The following is a 27,577-nucleotide window of genomic DNA, read 5'->3' as shown; positions in this document are numbered from 1 at the left end:
TGGTACGCAAGGAATGAAATGAAAAGCGAAAGCGGGGGGTGGGGGGGATGCACTGGACAGCCAAGATTGGAAAGAGCATTGGGACACTGTGAATGCTTCAATATCTCACACATAGAAGGGGATCAACACTCACAGCAAGAAGGGACGAACTGGACGATGGACAGGGAGAGACGGTGTAACCAGCACGCCGAGCTACACCGGGATCTATCTAGACCAGGGGTCTCAAATTCAATTTACCTGGGGGCCATTGGAGCTAAGGTCTGGGTGAGGCTGGGCCGCATCAGGTTAAAAATACTAATAATAATTATATATATATATATATATATATATATATATATATATATATATATATATATATATATATATATTATATATATATATATAATAAATAAATAAAAAACTCTCTTCAATGCTTCTGCTTCTGCTATACCCTCCACTTTTTCAGTGCTTTTGGTTCTCTGATAAAACATTAAATTACTATAAATTATGATAAATTAATTTTCATTTATTATTAAATTATTAAATAAATAGTTAATGTTAATTGTTATTTTTCGACACAAAATAAGATGGGAAAATAAATAAGCAAATCAAAAAACAAATGAAACAAATTAACAAATTAATTTTCATTTATTATTAAATTATTAAATAAACATTTAATGTAAATTTTTTATTTTTCGACACACAAAATAAGATGGAAAAATAAATAAGCAAATCAAAAAACAAATTAAACAAATTAACAAATTAATTTTTATTTATTATTAAATTATTAAATAAACGTTTAATGTTAATTTTTATTTTTCGACACACAAAATAAGATGGTAAAATAAATAAGCAAATCAAAAAACAAATGAAACAAATTAAGAAATTATTTTTTATTTATTATTAAATTATTAAATAAACGTTTAATGTTAATTTTTATTTTTTGACACACAAAAATATGAAAAATAAATAAGCAAATCAAAAAACAAATTAACAAATTATTTTTTATTTATTATTAAATTATTAAATAAACGTTTAATGTTAATTTTTATTTTTTGACACACAAAATAAGACGGAAAAATAAATACGCAAATCAAAAACCAAAATTAAACAAATTTATTTTTATTTATTATTAAATTATTAAATAAACGTTAATTGTTAATTTTTATTTTTCGACACAAAATAAGATGGAAAAATAAATCAGCAAATCAAAAAACAAATTAAACATTCATTCAAACTAGCGTCCCGCAGGCCGTGAGTTTGAGACCCCTGATCTAGACAGATGCCGAATGTCCTGGAGCGAAAACAAGATGGGAACAGAAGCTAAAAGGAAGGAAAAACACACGAGAGACTGATATGATCTGATGATGAGGTGGAGGTTAATGGCAAAGGCAGGTGAAAGGAGACTTAAAGAGTTTGTAAAGTTTTTCTGATGTGTGTGTGTGTGTGTGTGTGTGTGTGTGTCTGTGCGGGTGTGGGCAAGGTGCCCGGACACACTGTGCGCAGCAGGATGGCAGCAGATGTGCAGGGTACAGTAATTGGTGCTCGAGACACAGTGGGACTCTGGGATGCACTCCAATCTCCACCGCCAGACACACACACACACACACACACACACACACACACACATACACAGCTGCACTAACACACAATTAGTGTGCTTGTCACACAAACACAATAGCAGTGTGCTCTTTACTCGCAGTGACTACCACACAGCTGGTTGCCATACAGTCGCACATCACATGCAAGTAGATAGTAACAACATATAACACACATATTGGTTACCTACAAAGCATTCATTCATTCATTTTCTACCGCTTATCCTCACAAGGGGATGCTGGAGCCTATCCCAGCTGTCTTCCCTGGACTGGTGGCCAGCCAATCACAGGGCACATATAGACAAACAACCATTCACACTCACATTCATACCTATGGACAATTTGGAGTCCCCAATTAACCTAGCATGTTTTTGGAATGTGGGAGGAAACCTTAGAATGCCATGTTGAACTTCCAGTAACCAGTATGAGGGTGGTTCTTTGCCATGTTCAACTTCTAGTGTCCAGTATGAGGGAGTTCTTAGCCATGTTGAACTTCAAGTGACCAGTATGAGGGTGGTTCTTTGCCATGTTGAACTTCAAGTGACCAGTATGAGTGAGTTCTTAGCCATGGAGAACTTCAAGTGACCAGTATGAGAGAGTTTTTAGCCATGTTGAACTTCTAGTAACCAGTATGAGGGTGGTTCTTTGCCATCTTGAACTTCTCGTGACCAGTATGAGGGTGGTTCTTTGCCATGTGGTGCCATGTTGAACTTCCAGTAACCAGTATGAGGGTGGTTCTTTGCCATGTGGTGCCATGTTCAACTTCTAGTGTCCAGTATGAGGGAGTTCTTAGCCACGGAGAACTTCGAGTCACCAGTATGAGGGAGTTCTTTGCCATGGTGAACTTCAAGTGACCAGTATGAGGGAGTTCTTAGCCATGTTGAACTTCTAGTGACCAGTATGAGGGTGGTTCTTTGCCATGTTGAACTTCTAGTGACCAGTATGAGGGTGGTTCTCTGCCATGTGGTGCCATGTTCAACTTCTAGTGTCCAGTATGAGGGAGTTCTGAGCCATGGAGAACTTCTAGTGACCAGTATGAGGGAGTTCTTAGCCATGGAGAACTTCTAGTGACCAGGATGAAGGAGTTCTTAGCCATGGAGAACTTCGAGTAACCAGTATGAGGGAGTTCTTTGCCATGTTGAACTTCCAGTAACCAGTATGAGGGTGGTTCTTTGCCATGTTCAACTTCTAGTGACCAGTATGAGGGAGTTCTTTGCCATGTTCAACTTCCAGTAACCTTCCAGTAAGTTCTTTGCCATGTGGTGCCATGTTCAACTTCTAGTGACCAGTATGAGGGTGGTTCTTTGCCATGTTGAACTTCTAGTGACCAGTATGAGGGTGGTTCTTTGCCATGTTGAACTTCTAGTGACCAGTATGAGGGTGGTTCTTTGCCACGTTGAACTTCCATTGGCCAGTATAAGTGCGGTTCTTTGCCACGTGGTGCCACGTTGCCATGCATCCATCTTCTATTCCGCTTATCATCACTAGGGTTTTCGGGTGTGCTAAGCCTAAAATAATATTAAAATATCGTCTCATCTCAACATTTAAATAATGTATTTCATTTTATCACCGTGTTATCCCGTTTCCTAAAGCGCCGTTCTCCTAACTATCCACCCTTTGACCGTTACTCAATGCCCTATTGATGCCATTAAGATGGAAAAGCCCCCCTCTTCTCTTGTCTTTTGCTTACACATCCTCCAATTTCATGACCTACCATTTGCTCCACCTTCTCGCAGGCAGCTCCGGGATTATCGCTAATAGGATTAAAGAAAATGGGATTTTTTTTGTTACCTTTTGGAAGGAAACTGCAGACGGCCTTAGTTGCAATAGAAGTGTTCCTTGCATTTGCTGATTGCCAGAAGCTATTTTCAGCCATGCCTGCAAATGACAGCTTTTTTTTACCCCCCCCCCCCAATATGTATGATCCAATTATGTCCTCACAGGTGTAGCTCAGATCAACCATTTTAATATGATGAAATGTTTAAAGTAGCCAGTGTTAATCAAATATGAATTGGAGGAAAGGGTCAGGATTCCCAACCATAATAAAAAAAAGCCAGAATGTAGACAGTAGGTACTTAAAATATGAATAATATTCTCACAAAACCAACACAGCATGTCAACTATACCTGCATCTACAACCAGCAAGACATGCTGGGTAACGTCACGGTATATATGTACAGTACTTTTTCTATTTTTATCACTGAAGCAAATCTTTAAAATCATATATATATTATATAATACCAAGAGGCTACAATCTAAAATATGCATCTTAAACTACTCTAAATGTGTCTCACAACAGGCCATCCCTGTTAAATCCTGAGGCCCGCTTTTACAGAGCGGATTCTTTTATTATCTATTGACAGCATCGCTCTTTATTAAATTACAAAGTTTAAAGGCTACGAGCAAATGATTTCACTCATAAAAGTTTGCATGCACGCAATAATCTCCCTGCAGTGAATACCGTGGGGCATTTAAGCAGAGGAACTAATAATAATAGTACAAACAATAGAATTTGATGGGGGGGGTATGAATGCCAATTTAACATGGTGAAAGCACACACGTGCCTTTATAAAGGGTTCAAACCACTTTTTAGTTTTTTTTAATTAGCTCTCCAAAGACTATATTCATTTATTATGATCTCCTATACCCACTACATTAGTAAAGTGGGGTTCGTTTGTAGTTCGGAAGCATTTTAGTGATGTGACCAATCACATACATGAATTAAAACAGGTCGTTTTGGCGGGAAACACAAATCCATGAAAATACAGCTGAATAGGTGCAGATTCTGGAAGATCTGTGCCGATTATTGTGTGTAGCTGCTCTATAGGAGTCCACAACTCAATATAAAAGGGTTGAAAATTTTGCATTTTAAGTCAGTGAATGTGTTTTTAATGCAATGGACATTATTTTTTTAACACCGGAGTGGAGGTAATGTGCATGTTAGCGGTATTAATTAATGTTTTTGATTATTGTCCTTGTGGTGTCCTTCCATCATTTTACAGATTCAATTGATATTCAATTGTCAAGATACCTTAAACACGTTTTTTATTTTAATATTCTTGTTCTTCCAGTGCACCTCATAGCACTACCTTTGTGGCTGGCTGCCGCAAAGTATGTGTGAGTTGTGCACGTTTGTGTGCATGCAGCGTGAATATTTAAGGGTGGTTAAACTTGCTGAGACAGCCAGGGCAGCACACAGGTTGTTCCAGCTTCACCGCAGTTCACTGAGTGAAGAATGGCTTTGCCACAAATCCTGCCATGCTGCCAGGATGACTAACCTCACTTTATCCCCTCTCTGCACCCGTGTCTATGTCTCTATTTCTTCACCTGTGTTTTTTTTTTTTTTTACTTCCTATTTTTTCATGTGTCTTGCTTTGTTTTGCTTGTGTTCAGGTAACACCATGATGATCATTGTGGAGAGCATGTCCAATGGAGCCTTAGACTCTTTCCTGAGGGTAAGTGTGAGAGCCTGGTGAGAGCCAATAAAGGCAGATTTGTGCACCGTAATCCTGCCTCATCACGGTTCTGCTAATATTTTATATTCTTATATAACAGACCGTGTGTAAATCTGTCTTCCAGTAAACAACAAAAATGCTTGTTTAGTTTTAAAATCAATTTTAATGTTACTACCAGGATTTGACTTTGTAGCTTATTTTACGCTGAACAGGAAGTTTCAGTGTTCAGTGTAAAATAAGCTACAAAGTGAACACTGAAAATTCCTATTCAGTGTAAAATAAGCTACAAAGTCAAAGCTCTGTAGTAACATTCAGCGTAAAATTCAGTGTGACTTTGTAGCTTATTTTACACTGAACACTGAAACTTCCTGTTCAGTGTAAAATAAGCTACAAAGTGAACACTGAAACTTCCTGTTCAGTGTAAAATAAGCTACAAAGTCACACTGAACACTGAAACTTCCTGTTCAGTGTTCACTTTGTGGCTTATTTTACACTGAACACTAAAACTTCCTGTTCAGTGTAAAATAAGCTACAAAGTCACACTGAACACTGAAACTTCCTGTTCAGTGTAAAACAAGCTACAGTTTCAGTGTTTCGTGTGACTTTGTAGCTTATTTTACACTGAACAGGAAGTTTCAGTGTTCAGTGTAAAATAAGCTACAAAGTGAACACTGAAAATTCCTATTCAGTGTAAAATAAGCTACAAAGTCAAAGCTCCGTAGTAACATTAAAATTGATTTTAAAACTGGACAACTATTTTTGTTGTTTACTGGAAGAAAGATTTACGCACGGTCTGTTGCGTGCACAGTTTAATGCTGTGTTTTTACAGTAGTTATATTGCGGCGCTGTTTAAACATGATGATGTTGGCAGTACTACCAAGGATTGAATATTGTTTACATATTAGCCAATACCAGTGCCAAATCTGCGCTTTTGAAATGGGGCTAATTGTGCATTTTTAAGCATTAGCACCACATGTGGGAGGAAACCAGACGAGGAGAACATGCAAACATGTATATTTATTCATTTAAACTGTATTATTCCTTATTCCAAGGCCAGCAATGTGTGTTTATTAACATATTAGTAAAAAATCTGCATGTTTACAAACCCAAATGGGGCACTTTTGCTTCAAGATGTTGTCCTTTTTGCTCTTTGCTTAATTATATGAAACCATGGCTTGTTTTACTCCCTCAAATGAAGAGATACCAGCTTTTTTTTGTAGCTTTTCCTCACTCACACTTTCCTTTTCACGCTCAAAATCACAGAAACATGAGGGTCAGTTGAGCGTAATGCAACTGATGGATATGCTGACTGGTGTGGCATCGGGGATGAAGTACCTCGCCGAAATGGGCTTTGTTCACAAACGGCTGGCTGCACATAAGGTAAGAGAGCAGGTAGCGCAGTGCGGGGGGATGATAGACTGGAGTATGTAGGTTGATGTATGTCTCAAGCTAAGGTTTTTTTTTTTTTTTGACAGCCTTCTTGAAATACAATTTGTCCTTGTCTGCCATCGTGTTTGACAGTCATTTGTCTGTAGCTTCTTATTTGAGGAATACATGAAGCTGAAAATGACAAGACAATGCTGTCAAAATCACTTTGTCACAACAAGGATTTGCTCCGTCGGTTTGTACCTCCTTAAAAAAGAAACCCGGGCTGTCAAAACTGCAAATACGGTCGTCGCAATGTGCAAAATAACGGACGAGAGCACTTGTTCTTGGCGCTATAAGAGCGTCTTCCAACTCCTAATTTAACCCATACTTAATGAGCAAACTTGACCCTGTATGAATATCTATCTATCCATCCACTCTCTTTTTACAGGAAGTTGTTGTTAAAGCTCAAACTTTCCAAAGCGGCTGTCCCAAAATTAACTCCTCTCAAGTAAGGCTACAAGTGAACAGCCCCAGACTGAACTAAATCAAAACATAGTTAATTAAAACATTCCGATCCAAATTATGAGGATGTATTACCAGGTGGCAAGCTGGTGTACTAATGCATAAGCAAGTGAGTACATCATTAGATGATTAATCCTAAAGCACTTGGCTGGAGAGAGATATACAATTTTATATCAAACTGAGTTATTACATGATTCATGAGAGGCAATACTAAGAGATAGAACACAACCGACCCCCTCCAATACATTCACTGCACTAAGGAGCCTAAGTGTGTGAAGGATAGGTATGAACGAGCCTTTATTCTTGTCATTTATAAAGAAGTACAAGCAATGTCGTGCAATTATGTAGTGAGTCAAGGGGTGACAGGACAGGATGAAGAAGGGGAACAACACTAGAAGAGGGGAGGGAAAAATAACTATTCCAAACTAACCTCCTAATGAAGGAGCACAGTGTGGGACTGTTGAAAAAAATGGTAATGGTAATGGTTTTATTTAATTTGAACATGCATCAGATTACAATTGAATGCATCACATAATCAGTTCACAGTTCCACATGTCCAAAAGGAGTAGGAAGAAGCAAAGCTTATTAAATCCCACCCCTCCATCTGGCACTTTTACAATCAGTAACTGTTACATTTGTTCACTTCCTACTTTCCTCATATAATTTAAGTTTTTTTTTATTTTTTAATAATAACAATTTAATAATAATAATTTAATAATGTAATAATAATAATTTAATAACAATTTAATAATTTAATAATAACAATTTAATAATGTCATTTTAATAATTTAATAATAATAATCTAATAATTTAATAATAATCATTTAATAATTTAATTTTAATAATTTAATTTTAATAATTTAATAATAATAATTTAATAATTTAATGTTAATAATTTAATGTTAATAATTTAATAATAATAATTTAATAATTTAATTTTAATTTTAATTTTAATTTTAATTTTAATTTTAATTTTAATTTTAATTTTAATTTTAATTTTAATTTTAATTTGTACCGAAGTACAAGGTGATACGAGCATCCAATGACATAATGGGTACCATAGTAAGTGTCAATATAGTGCTATATATAGCACATCATGACTGGTTCAAGACTCTTCATCCTTGTATTTAGCAAACATCAACTGCTTGTATTGTTTCTTGAATTGGCTCATCGTTGTGCATTGTTTGAGGTCCTTACTCAATCCATTCCATAGTTTGATTCCACATACTGAAATGCTATGGCTTTTTAACGTAGTCCTAGCATATAAGTGTTTCAAATGTAGTTCTTCCCTGAGATCATATTTCTCCTCTCTTGTAGAGAAGTATTAGATGACATTTTTAGCTAATTGGTTATTTTTTAGCCTTATGCATTATTTTAGCTGTTTGAAGATGAACTATATCAGCAAGTTGAAGTATCTGTGATTTTAGAAATAAGGAGTTAGTATGTTCTCTGTAGGCGGCATTATGAATTATCCTTACGGACCTTTTTTGCACTACATTTAGCGAGTGAAGATTGCTTTTATAGTTATTTTGCTTTTATTAGTTAATTTTAAACACATAAACACAAGACCAGCACCACAAAGGGGAAAGCGTTCCCAATGCGGCCAGCAGCCACAGCTACCTGCAGCCAATTAGGACGCAAGCCGTGGTCACTGTCATGCCCAGACCAGGGCGGTGGGGAGTATAGTGGCGATAGGCGTTAGATGAGGAGGGGGTGTGATTCCATGATTTCGGTTTTTGGGGAACAGTGCAGAGAGAAGCTCTGCCAACGCTTCAACAAAAAACGCTCCAAAAATCCTCTACAATAACCGTGCAATAAACTGTGCAATAAAACTGCATCTACCTTGAGAGGATAATACTGTACTATGGATCCTGTACCAACCCATCAGAGTAGAACTGACCTACCTTGTCACAGAGAGTCACGGATGAGAGGCGAAAGGTCTTCTCAGACCATTCCAATTTGATTCCATACCCTGGGAACACAAAGACCCGGTTTAAGGACAACATTCACAGGCATTCCGATCTAATGATAGTCACAGATGTGCCTGACGCCAAGGTGGCTGTGTTGTGTTTATTTGTTAGAGGCTAAATGATTGAATCTTTTCGGAAGAGATGAAAGGACAGCATTGGATTCGAGTGGTGGCACAACCCCCCCCCCCCCCCCCCCCTCTGTTCAGATGTTTTTTCAACCTTGACATTGATGGCCTCCCTCGGTCCTTTTAAATCTGTGTTCTCTGTCCAGAATGTGGGGTTTTTTGTCCTCAAAAGTGTGTTGTGTTGCTTCTTCAGTAGCAGCTATACAGTACATTAAAACTGTATAAATATACTGCATTGAGATATTAGACCCTATCAGACACAGATAATATTCATAACATAAACATAATAGAAAGTTATGACATTTGTGTTCCTGGTGTGCAGGTTCTGGTTAATGCCAATCTGGGCTGCAAGGTGTCTGGCTTCAGACCTCTTCAAGAGGACAAAATAGAGGCTATCTACACCACCCTGGTAAGGTTCACTTATTTTTATACTAAATTATAAATTATCATTTTAACTTCCCTCACTTCATGTATGTACACTCGATGTTTTTAATGAGATTCAGATCAAAGGATTAGCTCTCGGGTTTGTTTGAGGTCTTACAATTAATACCATATTACCAGGAAAAAAAAAGAATGGTAATGGTTTAATTTCATTTGAACATGCATCAGATTACAATTGAATGCATCACATAATCAGTTCACAGTTCCACATGTCCAAAAAGGAGTAGGAAGAAGCAAAGCTTATTAAATCCTACCCCTCCATCTGGTACTTTTACAATCAGTAACTGTTACATTTGTTCACTTCCTGCTTTCATAATATAGTTTAAGGTTGTTTTTTTTTTGGTTTTTTTATATTTTTTGTCCCGTATCGAAGTACAAGGTGATATGACCATACCATACCATAATGACATAATGGGTACCATAGTAACTGTCAATATCACATCATGACTGGTTCAAGACTCTTCATGCTTGTATTTAGCAAACAAAAGAACGTTTTATCTATAATAACCTAATAATAATCTATAATGTAGGCCAACAATATGTTGGTAATCAACATATGGTCATCTAATGTATGCCGTTTTTTTGGATCTTTCCAGTCAAGATTCCCACACGAAGGACCTACATTGACCCAGAGACTTATTTGTTCACTTCCTGCTTTCCTGATATAGTTTGATTTTGTTTTGTTTTATTTTATTTTTGTCATGTACCGAAGTACGAGGTGATATGACCATAACATAAACCATGTTTAACATTTCTAAACGACATTTCCTTGAATATTTTACCATTCTTCTCAAGGTGAAACCGGCATTCTAAAGAGTCTTTTGATCTACTGAAAATACTGTATGTGTAAAGCTGTACAAAGAGAGTGTAAAAGATTTATAAGCGTGAACTCTGCACACCCTTTTTTTTTTTCCTGTCGTCCTTTGTGCCTTTCTAGCACGGAGGGAAGAGCGTGGTGCTGTGGACCGCTCCAGAGGCCATCCAGTACCATCGCTTCTCCTCTGCTTCAGATGTCTGGAGCTTTGGTATCGTCATGTGGGAGGTCATGTCCTACGGGGAGAGACCCTACTGGGATATGGGCAACCAAGATGTAAGTGGCTTCAAAAGGGGGGAAAAAAACCTTTTGAATAAAATTTGCTTATATGCTGTGCTGTCCGGAATACCCGGAGAAAACCCGGAGATGCCCAAGCGGAGAATCGAACACAGATCTTCCCGATCTCCTACATGTGGTCCAAAGTTGATTCATTCATTTTTCTACCGCTTATCCACACAAGGGCATGCTGGAGCTTATCCCAGCTGTCTTTGGTTGGCTAGTCGCCAGCCAATCACAGGGCACATATAGACAAACAACCATTCACACTCACATTCATACCGATGGACAATTTGGAGTCACCAATTAACCTAGCATGTTTTTGGAATGTGGGAGAAAACCGGAGTACCCAGAGAAAACTCACGCATGCACAGGGAGAACATGCAAACTCCACACAGAGATGGCCGAGGGTGGAATTGAACTCGGGTCTCCAAGCTGTGTGGCCTGCACACTAACCACTTTCTATGCCGCATGTCCTCCAATGAACTGCTTTGCTCAGACACAATGCAGAATGGGAAACTTCAAAACTCACATTGGTACTTTTTTGTATATTTTTTAGGTACACCTTTGGAGTGTTAAGTTACTGTGTGATGAGTTTAGTGTTTTTTTTTGCAAGCATAAACATGGTTAAATAAACTAATAGACATGTCTATCGCCATAGACATGTTATTTTCGGTAACAGACATGTTTTTGGAATGTGGGCGGAAACCGGAGTACCCGGAGAAAACACACGCATGCACAGGGAGAACATGCAAACTCCACACAGAGATGCCCAAGCGAAGAATCATATTTACAGGGGTTGGTTTAGAAAGGATTTGGACTTTCATTTTTCAGTATAATGAACAGGATGTGATAGGCGTCTCCGTGTAGATGTTGTACTTTTGCATATTGCACCAACTATGGTGTGTTCAAAGACGAGCAAAGGGTTAGAAATTGCAAGAAAAAACATCCATAAGTTCATAGGGCCGCCATTACAATGGTACTGATACCGACCCAGTGTTTATCGTTTTCTACAATCTCCTACTAAGTTAAACACATCAACTTCATTTAATGGAATTTTATTTTTCCACCTTCCTCTATACCAATTAATTCCGTGTCTATAGCCAGCAAGGATCATATTACTCGGAAGCCAGGAAGCTTTTTTTTTTCCAAGCCTAAGTCCTCTCTCTAAGTCTGCATCATCTCCATAACCAATCCTGTTTTCTCCTAAGGAAGGGATGACCCCCTTCAAGTGGCCTCCGTATGTTCCTCCTCTAGTGCCATCCTGCTCTTTAAAAAAAAAAAAAACGTGTTGAAAATCCCTTTTTCAACATTCAGCTTCTTCTCGGAAAATGCTGAGAGTTGAAGAGATGGGATTCATAAGGACCACTTATGGACCACTTATGGATACCACTTTTTTTTGGGGCAATACAGTATACATAAAAACTGAAGATGGAATTTTGTAAAAATATGAACCATGCAATCAAATTACTATCGGTGTAAATATATTTTTGGAATGCAGGTGCAAGCTGGGAATTAAAAAAAAAAAGCAACCCATTATTACCGTGTTCCAATTTTCAATGTCCCAAAATGAATATGCATGAGATGATCAGCAGGTGCGTGCAGCCATATTCATAGATCTCATTCAGTGTTCTTTCACAAAGCACTGCAAAGTTACTTCATAGTTTGGTGCATATTGTCAAACTATCCATTTGCAAGGGCAAAGGCCAAAGCTTGTAGAGTGCCTGGGATATTAATCCATGCTGAACTGATACATTCTATCATAACGGGATTGTTGCTTGGCCTGTCCACGTGTAATTCATTGTGCCCTTTACCTTACTGGCTCTGATTAAATGGAAAATGTCAAATGCTGAAAAGCATTTTATGAATGCTCTTTAGGGAGACCGGAGTTTAAAGAGCGAAGATGATGGCGGAATGGGGTTAGATTGAAAGGAGAGAGAATGTTTTAGGAAATAATGCAGTCGACGGATGTAATTTTTATGATTATACCCTGACTTTATTTCCTCCTTTTGGGAAACTGTAGTTCTAAGAGTGATTCAGGAGCAGGATGGATGAGATTAAATCCCCGGTGAGGTGTTAGGCTGAATGGTTCTTGAATGGGAACGGTGTTAGCTCGATGGAGGAGCAAAGGACCATTGAAGAGGTCTGGAGGGATGAGGTCCCGCTCTTGTGTTTAAAGAGGTGAAATGAGGGCTTTATTGGAGTAGATGACAAATGTTGGTCAGATGTAGAAGAAAACATTCCAAAAACATGTCTGTTATAGAAAACAACATATCTAAGTCTATAGACATGTCTATGTCTATTAGTTTATTCAGCCATGTTTATGCTTGCATAAAAAACTAAACTCATCACACAGTAACTTAACACTCCAAAAGGTGTACCTAAAAATATACAAAGAAGTACCAATATGAGTTTTGAAGTTTCCCATTCTGCATTTTGTCTGAGTAAAGCAGTTCATCGGAGGACATGCGGCATAAAAAGTGGTTAGTGCGCAGGCCACACAGCTTGGAGACCCGAGTTCAATTCCACCCTCGACCATTTCTGTGTGGAGTTTGCATGTTCTCCCCGTGCATGCGTGGGTTTTCTCCGGGTACTCCGGTTTCCTCCCACATTCCAAAAACATGCTAGGTTAATTAGCGACAAATTGTCCTTTGGTATGAATGTGAGTGTGAATGGTTGTTTGTCTATATGTGCCCTGTGATTGGCTGGCGACCAGTCCAGAGTGTACCCCGCCTCTTGAAGACAGCTGGGATAGGCTCCAGCACCCCTCATGAGGAAAAAGCGGTAGAAAATGAATGAATGAATGAATGAAAGTATAACCGCATTGCTCCAAATTTTCATGAGCTGAAGTCAATGTAAAGCCCCTCCCTCTTTACCACTGTTCACTAATCTACTAAATCTGTTTTAGTGAGCATTCATAATTCATCCACCTCACAGGTGCAGCATATCAGGATGCTGATGAAACGGCATTATTTTTTGCACAGGTGGCAACAATAAAAGGCCACTGCAAATGTGCAGTGCATAGCTACCAGAGTAGTAGTAATCCATCCATTTTCTACACCGCTTATTCTCATTAGGGTTGCAGGGGCATGCTGGAGCCTATGCTAGCTGACTTTGGGCGAGAGGCGGGGTACACCCTGGATTGGTCGTACATAAACAATCATTCACACTCATTGAATACCAATGAACCTAACATGCAACAAGACTGGAAAACATCAACAACAAGCCTTTTGCCTCCATTCTGATATGTTGACTGTTTGGTTCATATAGATTTAGCCCATCAAGTGCAGGGGTGTCCAAACTTTTTCCATCAAGGTACATACTGAAAAATGAAAGGATGCAAGGGCCACTTTGATATTTCATAAAGCATGTGTATATATATATATATATATATATATATATACAGTGAAGAAAATAAGTATTTGAACACCCTGCTATTTTGCTATTTCTCCCACTTAGAAATCATGGAGGGGTCTGAAATTTTCATCGTAGGTGCATGTCCACTGTGAGAGAGATAAACTAAAAAGAAAAATCCAGAAATCACAATGCATGATTTTTTAACAATTTATTTGTGTGATACAGCTGCAAATAAGTATTTGAACACCTGTGTATCATCTAGAATTCTGACCCTGAAAGACCTGTTAGTCTGCCCATTAGAAGTCCACCTGCACTCCATGTATCATCCTGAATCAGATGCACCTGTTTGAGGTCGTTAGCTGCATAAAGACACCTGTCCACCCCATACAATCAGTAAGACTTTAACTTGTAACATGGCGAAGACCAAAGAGCTGTCCAAAGACACCAGAGACAAAATTGTACACCTCCACAAGGCTGGAAAGGGCTACGGAGCAATTACCAAGCAGCTTGGTGAAAAAAGGTCCACTGTTGGAGCTATCATTAGAAAATGGAAGAAGCTAAACATGACGGTCAATCTCAATCGGAGTGGAGCCCCATGCAAGATATCACCTCGTGGGGTCTCAATGATTCTAAGAAAGGTGAGGAATCAGCCCAGAACTACACGACAGGACTTGGTCAATGACCTGAAAAGAGCTGGGACCACCGTTTCCAAGGTTACTGTCGGTAATACACTAAGACGTCATGATGTGAAATCATGCATGGCACGAAAGGTTCCCCTGCTTAAACCAGCACATGTCAAGGCCCGTCTTAAGTTTGCATATGACCATTTGGATGATACAGAGGAGTCATGGGAGAAAGTTTTATGGTCAGATGAGACCAAAATAGAACTTTTTGGTCATAATTCCAATAAGCGTGTTTGGAGGAAGAAGAATGAAGAGTACAATCCGAAGAACACCATCCCTACTGTGAAGCATGGGGGTGGTAGCATCATGCTTTGGGGGTGTTTTTCTGCACATGGGACAGGACGAGTGCACTGCATTAAAGAGAGGATGACTGGGGCCGTGTATTGTGAGATTTTGGGGAACAACCTCCTTCCCTCTGTCAGAGCATTGAAGATGGGTCGTGGCTGGGTCTTCCAACACGACAACGACCCGAAGCACACAGCCAGGAAAACCAAGGAGTGGCTCCGTAAGAAGCATATCAAGGTTCTAGCATGGCCCAGCCAGTCTCCAGACCTGAACCCAATCGAAAATCTTTGGAGGGAGCTCAAACTCCGTGTTTCTCAGCGACAGCCCAGAAACCTGACTGATCTAGAGAAGATCTGTGTGGAGGAGTGGGCCAAGATCCCTCCTGCAGTGTGTGCAAACCTGGTGAAAAACTACAGGAAACGTTTGACCTCTGTAATAGCAAACAAAGGCTACTGTACCAAATATTAACATTCATTTTCTCAGGTGTTCAAATACTTATTAGCAGCTGTATCACACAAATAAATTGTTAAAAAATCATGCATTGTGATTTCTGGATTTTTCTTTTTAGTTTATCTCTCTCACAGTGGACATGCACCTACGATGAAAATTTCAGACCCCTCCATGATTTCTAAGTGGGAGAAATAGCAAAATAGCAGGGTGTTCAAATACTTATTTTCTTCACTGTATATATATATATATATGGTAACATATTTCAAGGTAAAACTGCACCTCAGCTTTGTGATATTGGTGAAAAAGCAACATATAGTATGTTAGTACCTGTCATTTCTTCATAATGTTTCTTTTTGTAATATAATGACTTTATGCCCTTAATATTTTGACTTGGTTACCATAGTATTATACGTTTTCCCCCTCAAAACCCAACTTTATTTAGCTTTCTTTCTCATATTATGACAATAAAACATGCTTTTCTTTAATATTTCAGCTGTTGCTACTAAAAATGGTACATTTTCTCTTCATAAATACAAGTTATTCTTGTAAAATTACGACTTTTTTCTCCTTTGAATAAAAGAGAAAACTCTTAATATTTTGATTTAATTCTTGAAACTATTTCAGCTTACTGCCTGTAAATTTTATTCTTGTAATTTTGACTTTATTTCCATAATATTTAATCTTTATTTCCTTATTATAACTTTTTCCGCAAGCTAAATTTCTGTAATTTTATCTTAATTCTGTGTTTTGTTTCTAATAACATTACAACTCTTTGAAAAATATATATTGTGAAAAATTTGATTACAACTTTTCCTCATAATATCTTGTTGGTTGTAAAATGATTGCTGTTTTATTGTAAATGTCTATTTTTAGAATGTGCTGCCACCGTAAATGATACCCAGGCTGCACTAATCATGAGTTGATTAATCGAAACAAGCTTCAGATTAATCAAGTCAGAAAGTAATTGTTTACAGATGGGGCCGTGTATTATTACTAGGAGTTGATGCCCGTGGATGGATCGCGTCATGGTATTTCTGCCATCAATAAAATGGACCTATGTTCATTGAACGCACCATCGTTTGCTGTGAGATGCAAAAGGGAATTTTCTGAATCTGAGTTGGACAGTATTCCCCCCCGCCCCCGCCAAGCTGCTATGCAGGGCAATATTATAAAACTTGTTAAACCAAGCAAGAAAGTAAGAACTTTCTCACATTTCCCCGTAGAACCAGATCAATCAAACACACTCCCTGGGAATGTTTGCAATTTAGTTTCATCTCACCTAAACTAATGGCTTTTCTCATCGTCCAATGTCGTAGGTGATCAAGGCCATTGAGGACGGTTTCAGGCTGCCTGCTCCGGTGAACTGTCCTCCACATCTGCATCAGTTAATGCTTGACTGTTGGCAGAAGGAGAGAACAGAGAGACCCAGTTTTAGTCAAATCCACTCAGCGCTCAGCAAGAGCATTCGCTCCCCCGACGGCATCGGCTCCTCCACATTGGCACGAAGGTCAGGTGACATTAGAAGCCCACAACCCAAAACACACGTTTTTGCTGTGTACGATCGTTAAACCTGTTTCACTTTCTTCTTTTCAGGACACTGAGTTCTTCCATTACACTAGCAGAGAGGCCTCTCCCCACCTTCCCGTCATTTAACTCAGTAGGAGAGTGGCTGGACGCTGTGGACATGGGCCGATACAAGGACAACTTCACTGCCGCAGGATACTGCTATTTGGAGTCAGTGGCAAGAATGACTGTACAGTAAGTGGATTTTCTTTCATTTGCGATAATCTTATTTCATATTAAACCAACTGATTTTGAACTACAAGTAAGGAGAAGTAATAATTAACAGATACATTGATTATCCAATTAATCAGCAATAATGTTGGTATTTGATTTATCGTTTTTTTACATTCTAATGTAAATATCTTCCGAATTCAGGCTCATATGTGACATTTTTAATTTCCTTAGTCATCCATGAAAACGTTTATTGACATGTTTGCCTCTATCTGATACGTCACGGACGAAACCACTTAGTTTTGGGCCTTACTGATTATTTGATTAATCAAAACAACAAGTTTCAGATTAAATGACTGAGAAAAGTATTGTTAGTTGGAGGTCAGTATATACAGTATATCAGTATAATAGACGTCTTTGAATACTTTACTAACAGCACTAAATTCATCACACAGCAACTTAATACTCGACAGGTGTACAGTATGTGTAAATATACAAACATGTCCCAATATAACTGTAAAATAAAAAGGTGTGAGAAAAGTACTGTTAGTTGGAGGTCAGTATATACAGTATATCAGTATAACAGACGTCTTTGAATACTTTACTAACAGCACTAAATTCATCACACGGCAACTTAATACTCGACAGGTGTACAGTATGTGTAAATATACCAACATGTCCCAATATAACTGGAAAATAAAAAGGTGTGAGAAAAGTATTGTTAGTTGGAGGTCAGTATATACAGTATATCAGTATAACAGACGTCTTTGAATACTTTACTAACAGCACTAAATTCATTATGCAGCAACTTAATACTCGACAGGTGTACAGTATGTGTAAATATACCAACATGTCCCAATATAACTGGAAAATAAAAAGGTGTGAGAAAAGTATTGTTAGTTGGAGGTCAGTATATACAGTATATCAGTATAACAGACGTCTTTGAATACTTTACTAACAGCACTAAATTCATTATGCAGCAACTTAATACTCGACAGGTGTACAGTATGTGTAAATATACAAACATGTCCCAATATAACTGTAAAATAAAAAGGTGTGAGAAAAGTATTGTTAGTTGGAGGTCAGTATATACAGTATATCAGTATAACAGACGTCTTTGAATACTTTACTAACAGCACTAAATTCATTATGCAGCAACTTAATACTCAACAGGTGTACAGTATGTGTAAATATACAAACATGTCCCAATATAACTAAAATAAAAAGGCATTTTAAAGTCTTCCCATAAGGCATTGCATCTGAGGATTTGGGCTCTGGGTTTCTCTGGTGGACAGAAGCAGCATTACAGCACCATTTTTCATATTTTGTATCATCTCCTCGACCGAAAGGCATTATGGCAACACATAAAAACTTGATAAATGTTTTGATATTTCTGAGGTATAATTCAGAGTGTTAAGTTGCTGTGTGATGAGTTTGTTGTTGTTTATTGAGGCTTTGGGCTCTGGGTTTTTCTGGTGGACAGAAGCAGCATTACAGCACCATTTTTCATGTTTTGTATCATCTCCTCGACCGAAAGGCATTATGGCAACACAGTGTTAAGTTGCTGTGTGATGAGTTTGTTGTTGTTTATTAGATGAAACCGTGAGTCAGACTGTTAATGACCAATTTCCAATTAGTTGACAAGCTCGTTGTGAGTTTATTCATAGCTCATGATTGGCTCCTGTCAAAAAAAAATTGTAGACCAGACCAGTGAAATAATATTGGAAAACGTTTGTTTATTTTCAGAGATGTACTGAGTCTGGGCATTACTTCCCTGGAGCACCAGAAGCTGATCCTGGCTGCCATCCAGACCCTGAGAGCCCAAGTCATCCAAATGCACGGACGCGGTGTGCAAGTGTAACAAACGGTCACCTGCACGACTGCTGCAGATCACTGCTGCGTACATGCAGATGCGGATGATGGGATGGAGAAGAGGCAAGAGAGACACGTCTTTCCAAGTGAAGGGCAAATAAAAAGACCTCCTCTATTTACTCCTCGTACCCATTCTTCCTCATGCCTTCTGCGATTTCTTCCTTTCTTTTTACTATGAAGCCCCTCAGAGACGAGCAGCGTTCCTCTGGTGATCGGGGGGGGACGGCAGAGGAGTGATGTCATGTGACTTTTTGTGACCTCTATCTGCACTTCTGACCTACAAAAACTGTTGTCAGCAGAATCCTACCGGCTCCGTGACGAGCCTTAGCGGAGACACTAGAAAGATAGTCTCTTCCAAGATGGTGAGAGATGGACTGCAAAAAGGTTATGAACTAATTTTTTCCCTTTACCACTATTAGTTTTTTTTTTAAGTACTGTTTACTGGCCTTGAGTCAAGGACTGGCAAAAACACTTTTCTCCGCTGTCTGATTTCACTTTAAATAAGAAGCGGCGTCATATGAGGATGCAAAATAGCATCGGTGTATGCCAGAAGTGATCTCATATCAGATGGTGGAAGAATATCTCCGAGTATTAAAAATGGCAGGCTTGTAATCCGCACACTCAGAGCAGCAGCTGTCAGTAGTTATAAAGCCTGAGCTGTCCCGTGCAAAAGGGTCCAACACTTTATGAATTTAGTAGTTAAATGAGGCCTGCAAAAAAAAAACACTTTAAACAGGGGGCTGATGGTACTGCTTGAGCAAAGTGCACTGACACGCTTTAATAGAGAGCTATACTATGGTCGGTGATGGACTAAACTTTCAGGAATATCGGTATTATGCTTGTTGGGTCCCCTCCAGAGCTACCGATGGGAGCAGAGCGCAGAAAGAGTTGTGCATTTGATCACCCATAAGTTAAGTCGTCATCTGTTTTACCACTTCTGGTTTCATTCTTATTCTTTCCCTCAAGCTGTCTTGTACGTACAAATGTAATATTTAATTCCCCCTTTAGCCTGAATGTCATCTTAATCTTTTATACCCTAACACTGAATCAACTGCATTTGGCAATTTTGTTGTCCCCCCCCCCCCCATCCCAAAGTGACAATAACATTTTATCCTATCTTGTAATCCTCCTCTGCGCAAAGGCTTCCATGTTAAATATGCTTCTTGTGTAGAACTCAGGTCAACTCTGGAAGATGACCCGAATCAAGTATTTATTTATGTTGAACCGCAACCTCTCTAGATAATAAAAAAAAATGAGGTAGAATGGTTAAATTAACTTTAAAGTAAAAAAAAAATATATATGTGTTTGCTAATGATAAAACTGTGACATATTCTGAACAAACGTGTTCCATATAAAAAGGAAACAAAACTACCGATGGAGGATGTCAGCACACAGTATCTGTGTATTTCTTCAACAGTTTAGGTCTGTTATCATTGGCTGTACTGTATGCATTACAGTATGTGTGACTACAGTGTTTTTTTGTTGTATTTTGTTTATTATAACGGTGTTATGTTATTCCATTACTGTTGTTGGTGTCATGCTCATCGAAATGTTCTCATGGGATTTAATCGATCACAACTGGATTGCTTAGGTTGTTTAGGAAATCGAGGGACTTCCACCCAAACGACTGTCGTTTTGTACCACAAAAAGTACTCCCGGTGTTGTTTTTGGCAGCCTTTTGGGTGGAAAATGCTCAAGAGTTTTAGTCACTTTTTTTTGTTTTATGGGGAACAGCAACAGTTCAAACACTCAGTCACTCAAAAATGGGTCGCTATGACTACACGTTGCATTTGTTCTACACATAAAGCCAATGGATTGACGTCAGCACAGCAAAGCTAACTTTACTATGAAATGTATCACAAACCGATTGTTGAGCATCATACCGTTTGTATAAAAAATATGTTCACAGGACTTGCTGTAACTTGCCTTCCCGTGGAGAGACGTCAGGGACGGCGTCAGATTTCAAAAAGTCACTTCAAAAAGTGCCACCATGATCCAAATGTCATGCATTTTGAACAGTCTGACGGACCACCCACTAAGATCTTCGTCCAGTCTAGTCTTGTCATGTTGTAGTTTTCAGAGAGCCATGTGTCAGACTACATTAAAGTAGTCCAGAAGCGAAATGATTAACACGAAAGAACAAGCAAGACATACCAGGAATGAAGACAACGGAGTGAGCCCTCGATATGGATAAAGAGGACAGCGAAGTGAGCGCTAGATATGGATAAAGAGGACAGCAAAGTGAGCGCTAGATACGTATGGATAAAGACAGCGAAGTGAGCACTAGATATGGATAAAGAAGACAGCGAGGTGAGCGCTAGATATGGATAAAGACAACGAAGTGAGCGCTAGATATGGATAAAGAAGACACTAAAGTCAGCGCTAGATATGGACAAAGAGGACAGCGAAGTGAGCGCTAGATATGGACAAAGAGGACAGCGAAGTGAGCGCTACAAATGGACAAAGGACAGTGAAGTGAGCGCTAGATATGGATAAAGAAGACAGCGAAGTGAGCGCTCGATATGGATAAAGACAGCAAAGTGAGCGATAGATATGGATAAAGACAACAAAATGAGCGCTAGAAATGGATGAAGAGGACAGCGAGGTGAGCGCTAGATATGGATAAAGAAGACAGTGAAGTGAGCGCTAGAAATGGACAAAGAGGACAGCGAAGTGAGCGCTCGATATGGATAAAGAGGACAGCGAAGTGAGCACTAGATATAGATAAAGAGGACAACGAAGTGAGCACTAGATATAGATAAAGAGGACAGCGAAGTGAGCACTAGATATGGATAAAGACTGCAAAGTGAGTGATAGATATGGATGAAGACAACAAAATGAGCACTAGAAATGGATAAAGAGGACAGCGAAGTGAGCGCTAGATATGCGTAAAGAGGACAGCGAAGTGAGCGCTAGATACGCATAAAGAAGACAGTGAAGTGAGCGCTAGATACGCATAAAGAAGACAGTGAAGTGAGCGCTAGATACGCATAAAGAGGACAGCGAAGTGAGCGCTAGATACGCATAAAGAGGACAGCGAAGTGAGCGCTAGATACGCATAAAGAGGACAGCGAAGTGAGCGCTACATATGGATAAAGAGGACAGCGAAGTGAGCACTAGATATGGATAAAGAGGACAGCGAAGTGAGCACGAGATATGGATAAAGAAGACAGCAAGGTGAGTGACAGCCTGTTCAGGTGAGAGGCGAAACATCTTCCAAGACATCCCAAACAGTCCAGTTTGCGATCGATTCCATTCCGTGAGCATACAAAGACCTGGATGAATGAGAGTATTCACAGGCGAGGATGTTATTGCACTTTTTTTTCCCTTGTTAAACCCACATTTCTCTGTACACTGATCTGCCCCCCTTTGCCTTTTTGGTACCATTACTGACTAAGAAAGTTTAGTAGGGCATTATTAATTGATGACAATATTCCACAAAGGACAGAAATATGACTGAAATAATGTAACCGGTTTGTATTTGCTACAGAATAGTTTACGTCTTTTTGCTTGTTCTTGTTTGTCTTTCTTAGTAATGTCAAAATAAAGATACAGACAAATGACAAATTAAATTACAAAAAAAAAAATGTTTTTTAATTTGTCAGATATCTGTAAGTCCTCATGATTCCACAATCGTGGTTAACCATGAAGTAATTTTACTATTTCTCACACGTGCACACCTCAAACTTAAATGCCCCCACAAGCATTCACACGCACAACAACAAAAACCTTAAGGGATCTTGTTGCCACAATGAATGAAACGTAAATTATTCCCCATTTCTTCCCATTATATGTTTAATACTGTAAATATGTACTTGAAAATGCTAAATCTATTTTTATAATTTGTTTGAAAAATAATGTGTTGGATATACAGTAATATCTGCTCACTGTGTAAGGGGTTATTTGTTTGAATTTAGGGCCATGGCCAAAATAACGGTGTTTGGAATATTCAATTGAAAAGAAATTGTCTTTTTGTTAGTTTTTGATGATTTTTACCCATTAGACAAAATTCTGATGGCTGTTACAAATATGAAATGTGTTATTAAAAAATCTCCAATATAAACGTATCATTCATCATGCTTTTTATTTTGGTATTGAATATGAAACTCTTTGCAGAAAGTGTGTGTCTCCGGACCATAACTCAGCATATGTTGTATTACACAATGGAATATTAAAATATATTGTTGGTCAGTGACATTGCTATTCTACAGACACCCCCACAGCTTTGATAAACATGGCACCTTCAGGTGCAGAACATTAGTTCAGCCTAACCGCTGTTTCTGATTGTATACATTTGACTGCAGCACACAACTTTCCGTGGGAGGACTGGGTAAGTTTTCCATGATGACTTTTGTTGATCTTGGTCAAGTTTTCTCACGGTGTTGACTTTGACTTAAAATCCGAAGCATAATTCAACATGAGTGGGAATATAAACCAAGAAGTCTAGAGTTAAAACAGGAATGCTGATTGGCATCCACGTCCGTATTATGCCCGGTACGACTCAATTATATTGGGGATATGCCCAGGACATATTTGACTCAGCCAGTCAAATATCTGCTTTTCAACCGTTAAACAGTAGCCTACCAGAAAAGTCATTTATCGCTATTTTCATCATCCTACTGGGAACTGATTCCACCAAAGTCGTCATCTTCAACGTCAGAATTGAACAGACTCATTATTCCTTTGTCATTTTCTCTCTTTTTCATTCTCGCTTTCTGTTTCCTGAGGCAAATTAGCCCTTTAGCTTAAGTTGTCATTTCAAAACCCGTTGCTAATAGTGGATTTTTGTGATAGACGATAAATAAAGACAGTAGTACACTTGGTCAAATTGACTTAAGATTTGTCAGATCAAAAACACTATCCACTTCACTACTTTCTGAAGATGCACTCCGAGAGTATTTTATGTATCCTGTATGTAAGTATGTGATTTCAACTCTTATTTACACAGGTAGACACATAGATACAAGCATAAAATGCATACAATTTTCATTTTCCTTCATTTCCTGGTGCACCCATAAAGCAAACAAAATCCAAGCTATTGTTAGAATAAAGAAGGTAACTCAGAATCAGAATCAGAATGCCCTTTATTGTCATTTTACATATACAGTAAACCTCGGATATATCGGAAATTCGCTCACAACGGACAGATAAAAAAGAACCGATAAAAATTCATTGCATATATCGGATTTTTTATAACAGAGTTCGCCTATTTCGGACAAAATCTCCAATCCCGTTCCAATTTCCCTCGCATATATCGGATGGCTGCATCGTGTCTTTCTCCTGGGTCCAGATTTAGGACAAATACAAAAGTGAGTGACGTCAATAATACTAGCACAGCAGTGAATGAGATCTTAACCTCACTATTGGAAATAACGTAGGCCTGACGGGCGTAACAGGGCCTAGCTTAATTAACAATTTGTTATGCTCAGAGTCCAATAAAGTTAAATTCTCATTACCTTACGTCTCTTTTCATTGCCCAGTCCAGGTACATTGGAAACATAGTCAAGGAAATGCCTTTTTATAACGGATATATGCGTAAAACGGACATTTTCCGGTATACGCATATAACGGATTTCGCTTATATCGGACAAAACCAGTGGGAACAATTGAATCCGATATATCCGAGGTTTACTGTAGTAGAATGAAATTGCAGCAGCTCTGCTACGATAAGACCTATTATACGTGAGTATGTTAAAAATTTAAATGTGACACAAGGGTGCAAGTCGACTTCGACTTTGACTTTACTTCAATGGAGGGGAAAAAAAAACCTGTTATTTAGTTGTCTCCCAAAGGAAAGACAATCAATAGAAAGATTACTTCTTGTTCATAGTCCTAGACACACTCGCTTAATTTCACATCAGTATGATTCTAACTCATTTATCGGAATTTATTTCTTCATGCATCTAGCACAGTTACATTTAAACATGTTTTTTTTAGATATTATTATGCATATTTAAAATAAACAGCTAACAGGAGTTCCTTACAAAGAGAAAGAGTGGGCTGTTCTCTGTTTTCGACTCCTGTTCTCAAATTGGACCGGATCATTTATCCTTGAGCAATCCTGCTCCCTCTCCAATTAAAAGTGCTCCCTCTAATTTTTTTACCTCTGGTGCAAAGAAATAAACCAATAGCCTCCCGTTAAGTCTACCTGGGCCGCCTGTACTTGAATCTGTTACAAGGTTAATGCCTTTAATCCATTTACTCCCAAATTCAACTTTGGGTTACTTTTGCAAAGCTACTTGTTCAAGTTCACGGGTCTCTTTCTCACACTGTGTCCGCATTAACATGTGAACTTACTAAGTCCCTCTCTCAGGGACTGAGGTTATATTACTTACTGCTTTATTATGCAACACCCACAGTTCGACCAGTGCTCAGCGTATGGGAAATTACTGCAAATGCAAATGAATGTTGTGTTGGGTCTTCCGTGGGCGGCTGTGTGTGGGTGTGCGGACGTGAGTGTGCTGGTACACGCTTTCATGCCTGCTCACATGGGTCACTGTGTAATACTGTGGGTCTGTGTATATTGTGTGTGTTTTTGACAGGGGATTTGAGAAAGAATCTTTTTTTTTTTTTTTTTTAACTTATTTATCTCACTCAGTGGAAGCAGGAATCCATATTTTTTATATTGCAGACTTATTGGCATTGAGGATTGGAGTCTGAGACATAATGAGTTTCATCTCCAAGTTATCACTGGCTGCTTGCTTTCTGCATCTCCCCCGCAATCAAAAACATTCCCGCCTTCACTCGCCGCTTCGCATATCCTTGAACTTCCAAAGCACAGTCGCATCATATTCGGATAATTATTTATTAGCGCTAATCTGAGATTTGTAGCCTGTATTAGAGATGTAATATGATTAGGAAAAACAAAACAAAACCTACTTTACAGCAGCACACACTGTATGACAAATGAAGTGAATATCAATTCTTAACGGTTTTTCATGGTTCTTGTGGGAGTGTGTCGTCTTCTATATAAACAATTTTTACAAGTAAAGCTTGGTTTACGCTTCTGGGTACTCGCTATAATGTTTCTTCCAACACCATAAACACTCGTTCACTAGCTTTTTAGCTTCCAGCGAGACTGGCCCCAACTGTAGTGAACAATTGTGACGGACAAGACTACAAGCTGGAACTGTTTCATATAGGAAAACTGACCTACAGTATAAAGCAAATGTATACATTGTTATATATTCAATGTACACAGGAAATATTGTACAGTAACACCTTATTTATCGCAAAGTAGAATTCCCTATTTATATATTGAATATTTTTTGTGAAAGTTACAGCATAGAAAAACTGTTTATATACTTCAAAGTATGTAGTGATAAGGACTGACTGCGGCAAATTGAGTAGGGCACTTCACTCAGAAGTTGGTTCGACTACTGGAGCATAAGGGTGTGAATAAAAGACAAAATATAATTGCTTTTCATACATATTTATAAATACACTAGTATTGGTAATGGTTTTATTTCATTTGAACATGCATCAGATTACAATTGAATGCATCACATAATCAGTTCACAGTTCCACATGTCCAAAAGGAGTAGGAAGAAGCAAAGCTTATTAAATCCTACCCCTCCATCTTTTACAATCAGTAACTGTTACATTTGTTCACTTCCTGCTTTCCTAATATAGTTTGTTTTTTTATGGTATAAATAGAACTTGAATAATCATATAATACACTCGTGACAACATGAAATTTCAGTCCACAATGTCCATAATTCAGTCCATGAAGAAGGAAACAGATGGGTGGGTACCTTGCCATCATGTATGTTGTCTTCTGGTGTGGAATGTCAGCAGGTTTGGAGGTTCAGTGGGCCAAAAATCGGACCTACACAAGGTCAAGAAAGTTATATACATCAACAGGTCATACTTTGTTACCGGTATCAATAATTTGCTACATTTGGTACAGCATTATCAATATAATGTATTCAGTATGAGTCAACAAGATCATATGACAAACTCACATTTCAGTTTAAAGTATCAATATAATTCAATTAGGTCTTGTTGCGCAACAATCGCATACATGTCAATTGTCAATTCAAAACTACCTAGTCATTTGGGCTCATATCAAAAAGTAACATAAAGCACTCCAACAAAAATAAGAAAACTAACAAACATAGGGTTATTTTAAACAATGTCTTTCAGAGAACTGTTCGGCTGTAAAATAAACTTCCTTGATAAGGCCTTTTGTAAAATACGGCCATTGAATGAGTCATGCCAACCGTGGTTGTTGCTATGGTGTATTAGTCATTATCTTGATACAACTCTTGAACGGCACGATTCACGTTGCCGTGAATGTATAAAGTTTATAAATAACGTGTGACTCACCGTTGAGTGGCTGTTACGTGCAAGTGCGGTCATGGAATCTTGTGTAGAAGTTTCGATGGATGCAGCGTTAGTAACCAATTATGCAAGACAGCCACCTTGACGATAAGCGGTAAGATAAACAATGACGTCATTGGCAAGAACCCGGAACCAAAAGAAAGTTGTGTCCTTCCGCGCCAAAATGACAACCGGAAGTGAAGCGTTGTATTACATGCGGTTAGCAGCAGGTAACAACCGGCTAGGAGAGGATAAGCGGTACAGAAAATGGATGAATGTTTGAGTGGAATGTACATTTTTATGTCTAATTCATTGTCATATTTGGA

At 38.4% G+C, this 27,577-nt stretch overlaps 1 protein-coding gene and 1 long non-coding RNA gene across 5 annotated transcripts in view; one reads left to right on the top strand and one right to left on the bottom strand.

Annotated features, from left to right (window-relative positions):
• Positions 1 to 22,978, top strand: part of epha10 (EPH receptor A10) — a 225,115-nt gene extending 202,137 nt beyond the window's left edge. For all 4 annotated transcript variants that reach the window (XM_058046811.2, XM_078791939.1, XM_058046810.2 and 1 more), the window contains 7 exons: positions 4,971 to 5,032; positions 6,296 to 6,412; positions 9,340 to 9,426; positions 10,396 to 10,548; positions 16,640 to 16,830; positions 16,917 to 17,081; positions 18,804 to 22,978. In XM_058046811.2, the coding sequence (XP_057902794.2) occupies positions 4,971 to 5,032; positions 6,296 to 6,412; positions 9,340 to 9,426; positions 10,396 to 10,548; positions 16,640 to 16,830; positions 16,917 to 17,081; positions 18,804 to 18,918 (890 nt within the window). In that variant the 3' untranslated portion in view covers positions 18,919 to 22,978. The remainder of the gene's footprint in view (positions 1 to 4,970; positions 5,033 to 6,295; positions 6,413 to 9,339; positions 9,427 to 10,395; positions 10,549 to 16,639; positions 16,831 to 16,916; positions 17,082 to 18,803) is intronic.
• On the bottom strand, positions 12,586 to 26,842 carry LOC131101550 (uncharacterized). Its single transcript, XR_009119231.2, has 3 exons — positions 26,684 to 26,842; positions 16,603 to 16,719; positions 12,586 to 12,741 (listed from the first exon to the last, which is right to left on the bottom strand). It is a non-coding gene; the product is annotated as an uncharacterized LOC131101550 (long non-coding RNA).
• Between the last annotated feature and the right edge of the window lie 735 nt (positions 26,843 to 27,577).

Source organism: Doryrhamphus excisus, linkage group LG7 (genome assembly GCF_037039965.1).
Source record: "Doryrhamphus excisus strain RoL-2023G ecotype Guam linkage group LG7, RoL_Dexc_Guam_v1.1, whole genome shotgun sequence".
Lineage (NCBI taxonomy): Eukaryota > Metazoa > Chordata > Actinopteri > Syngnathiformes > Syngnathidae > Doryrhamphus > Doryrhamphus excisus.
The sequence above is the reverse complement of the archived record's forward strand: the minus strand, read 5'-3'. Positions and strand labels throughout refer to the sequence as shown.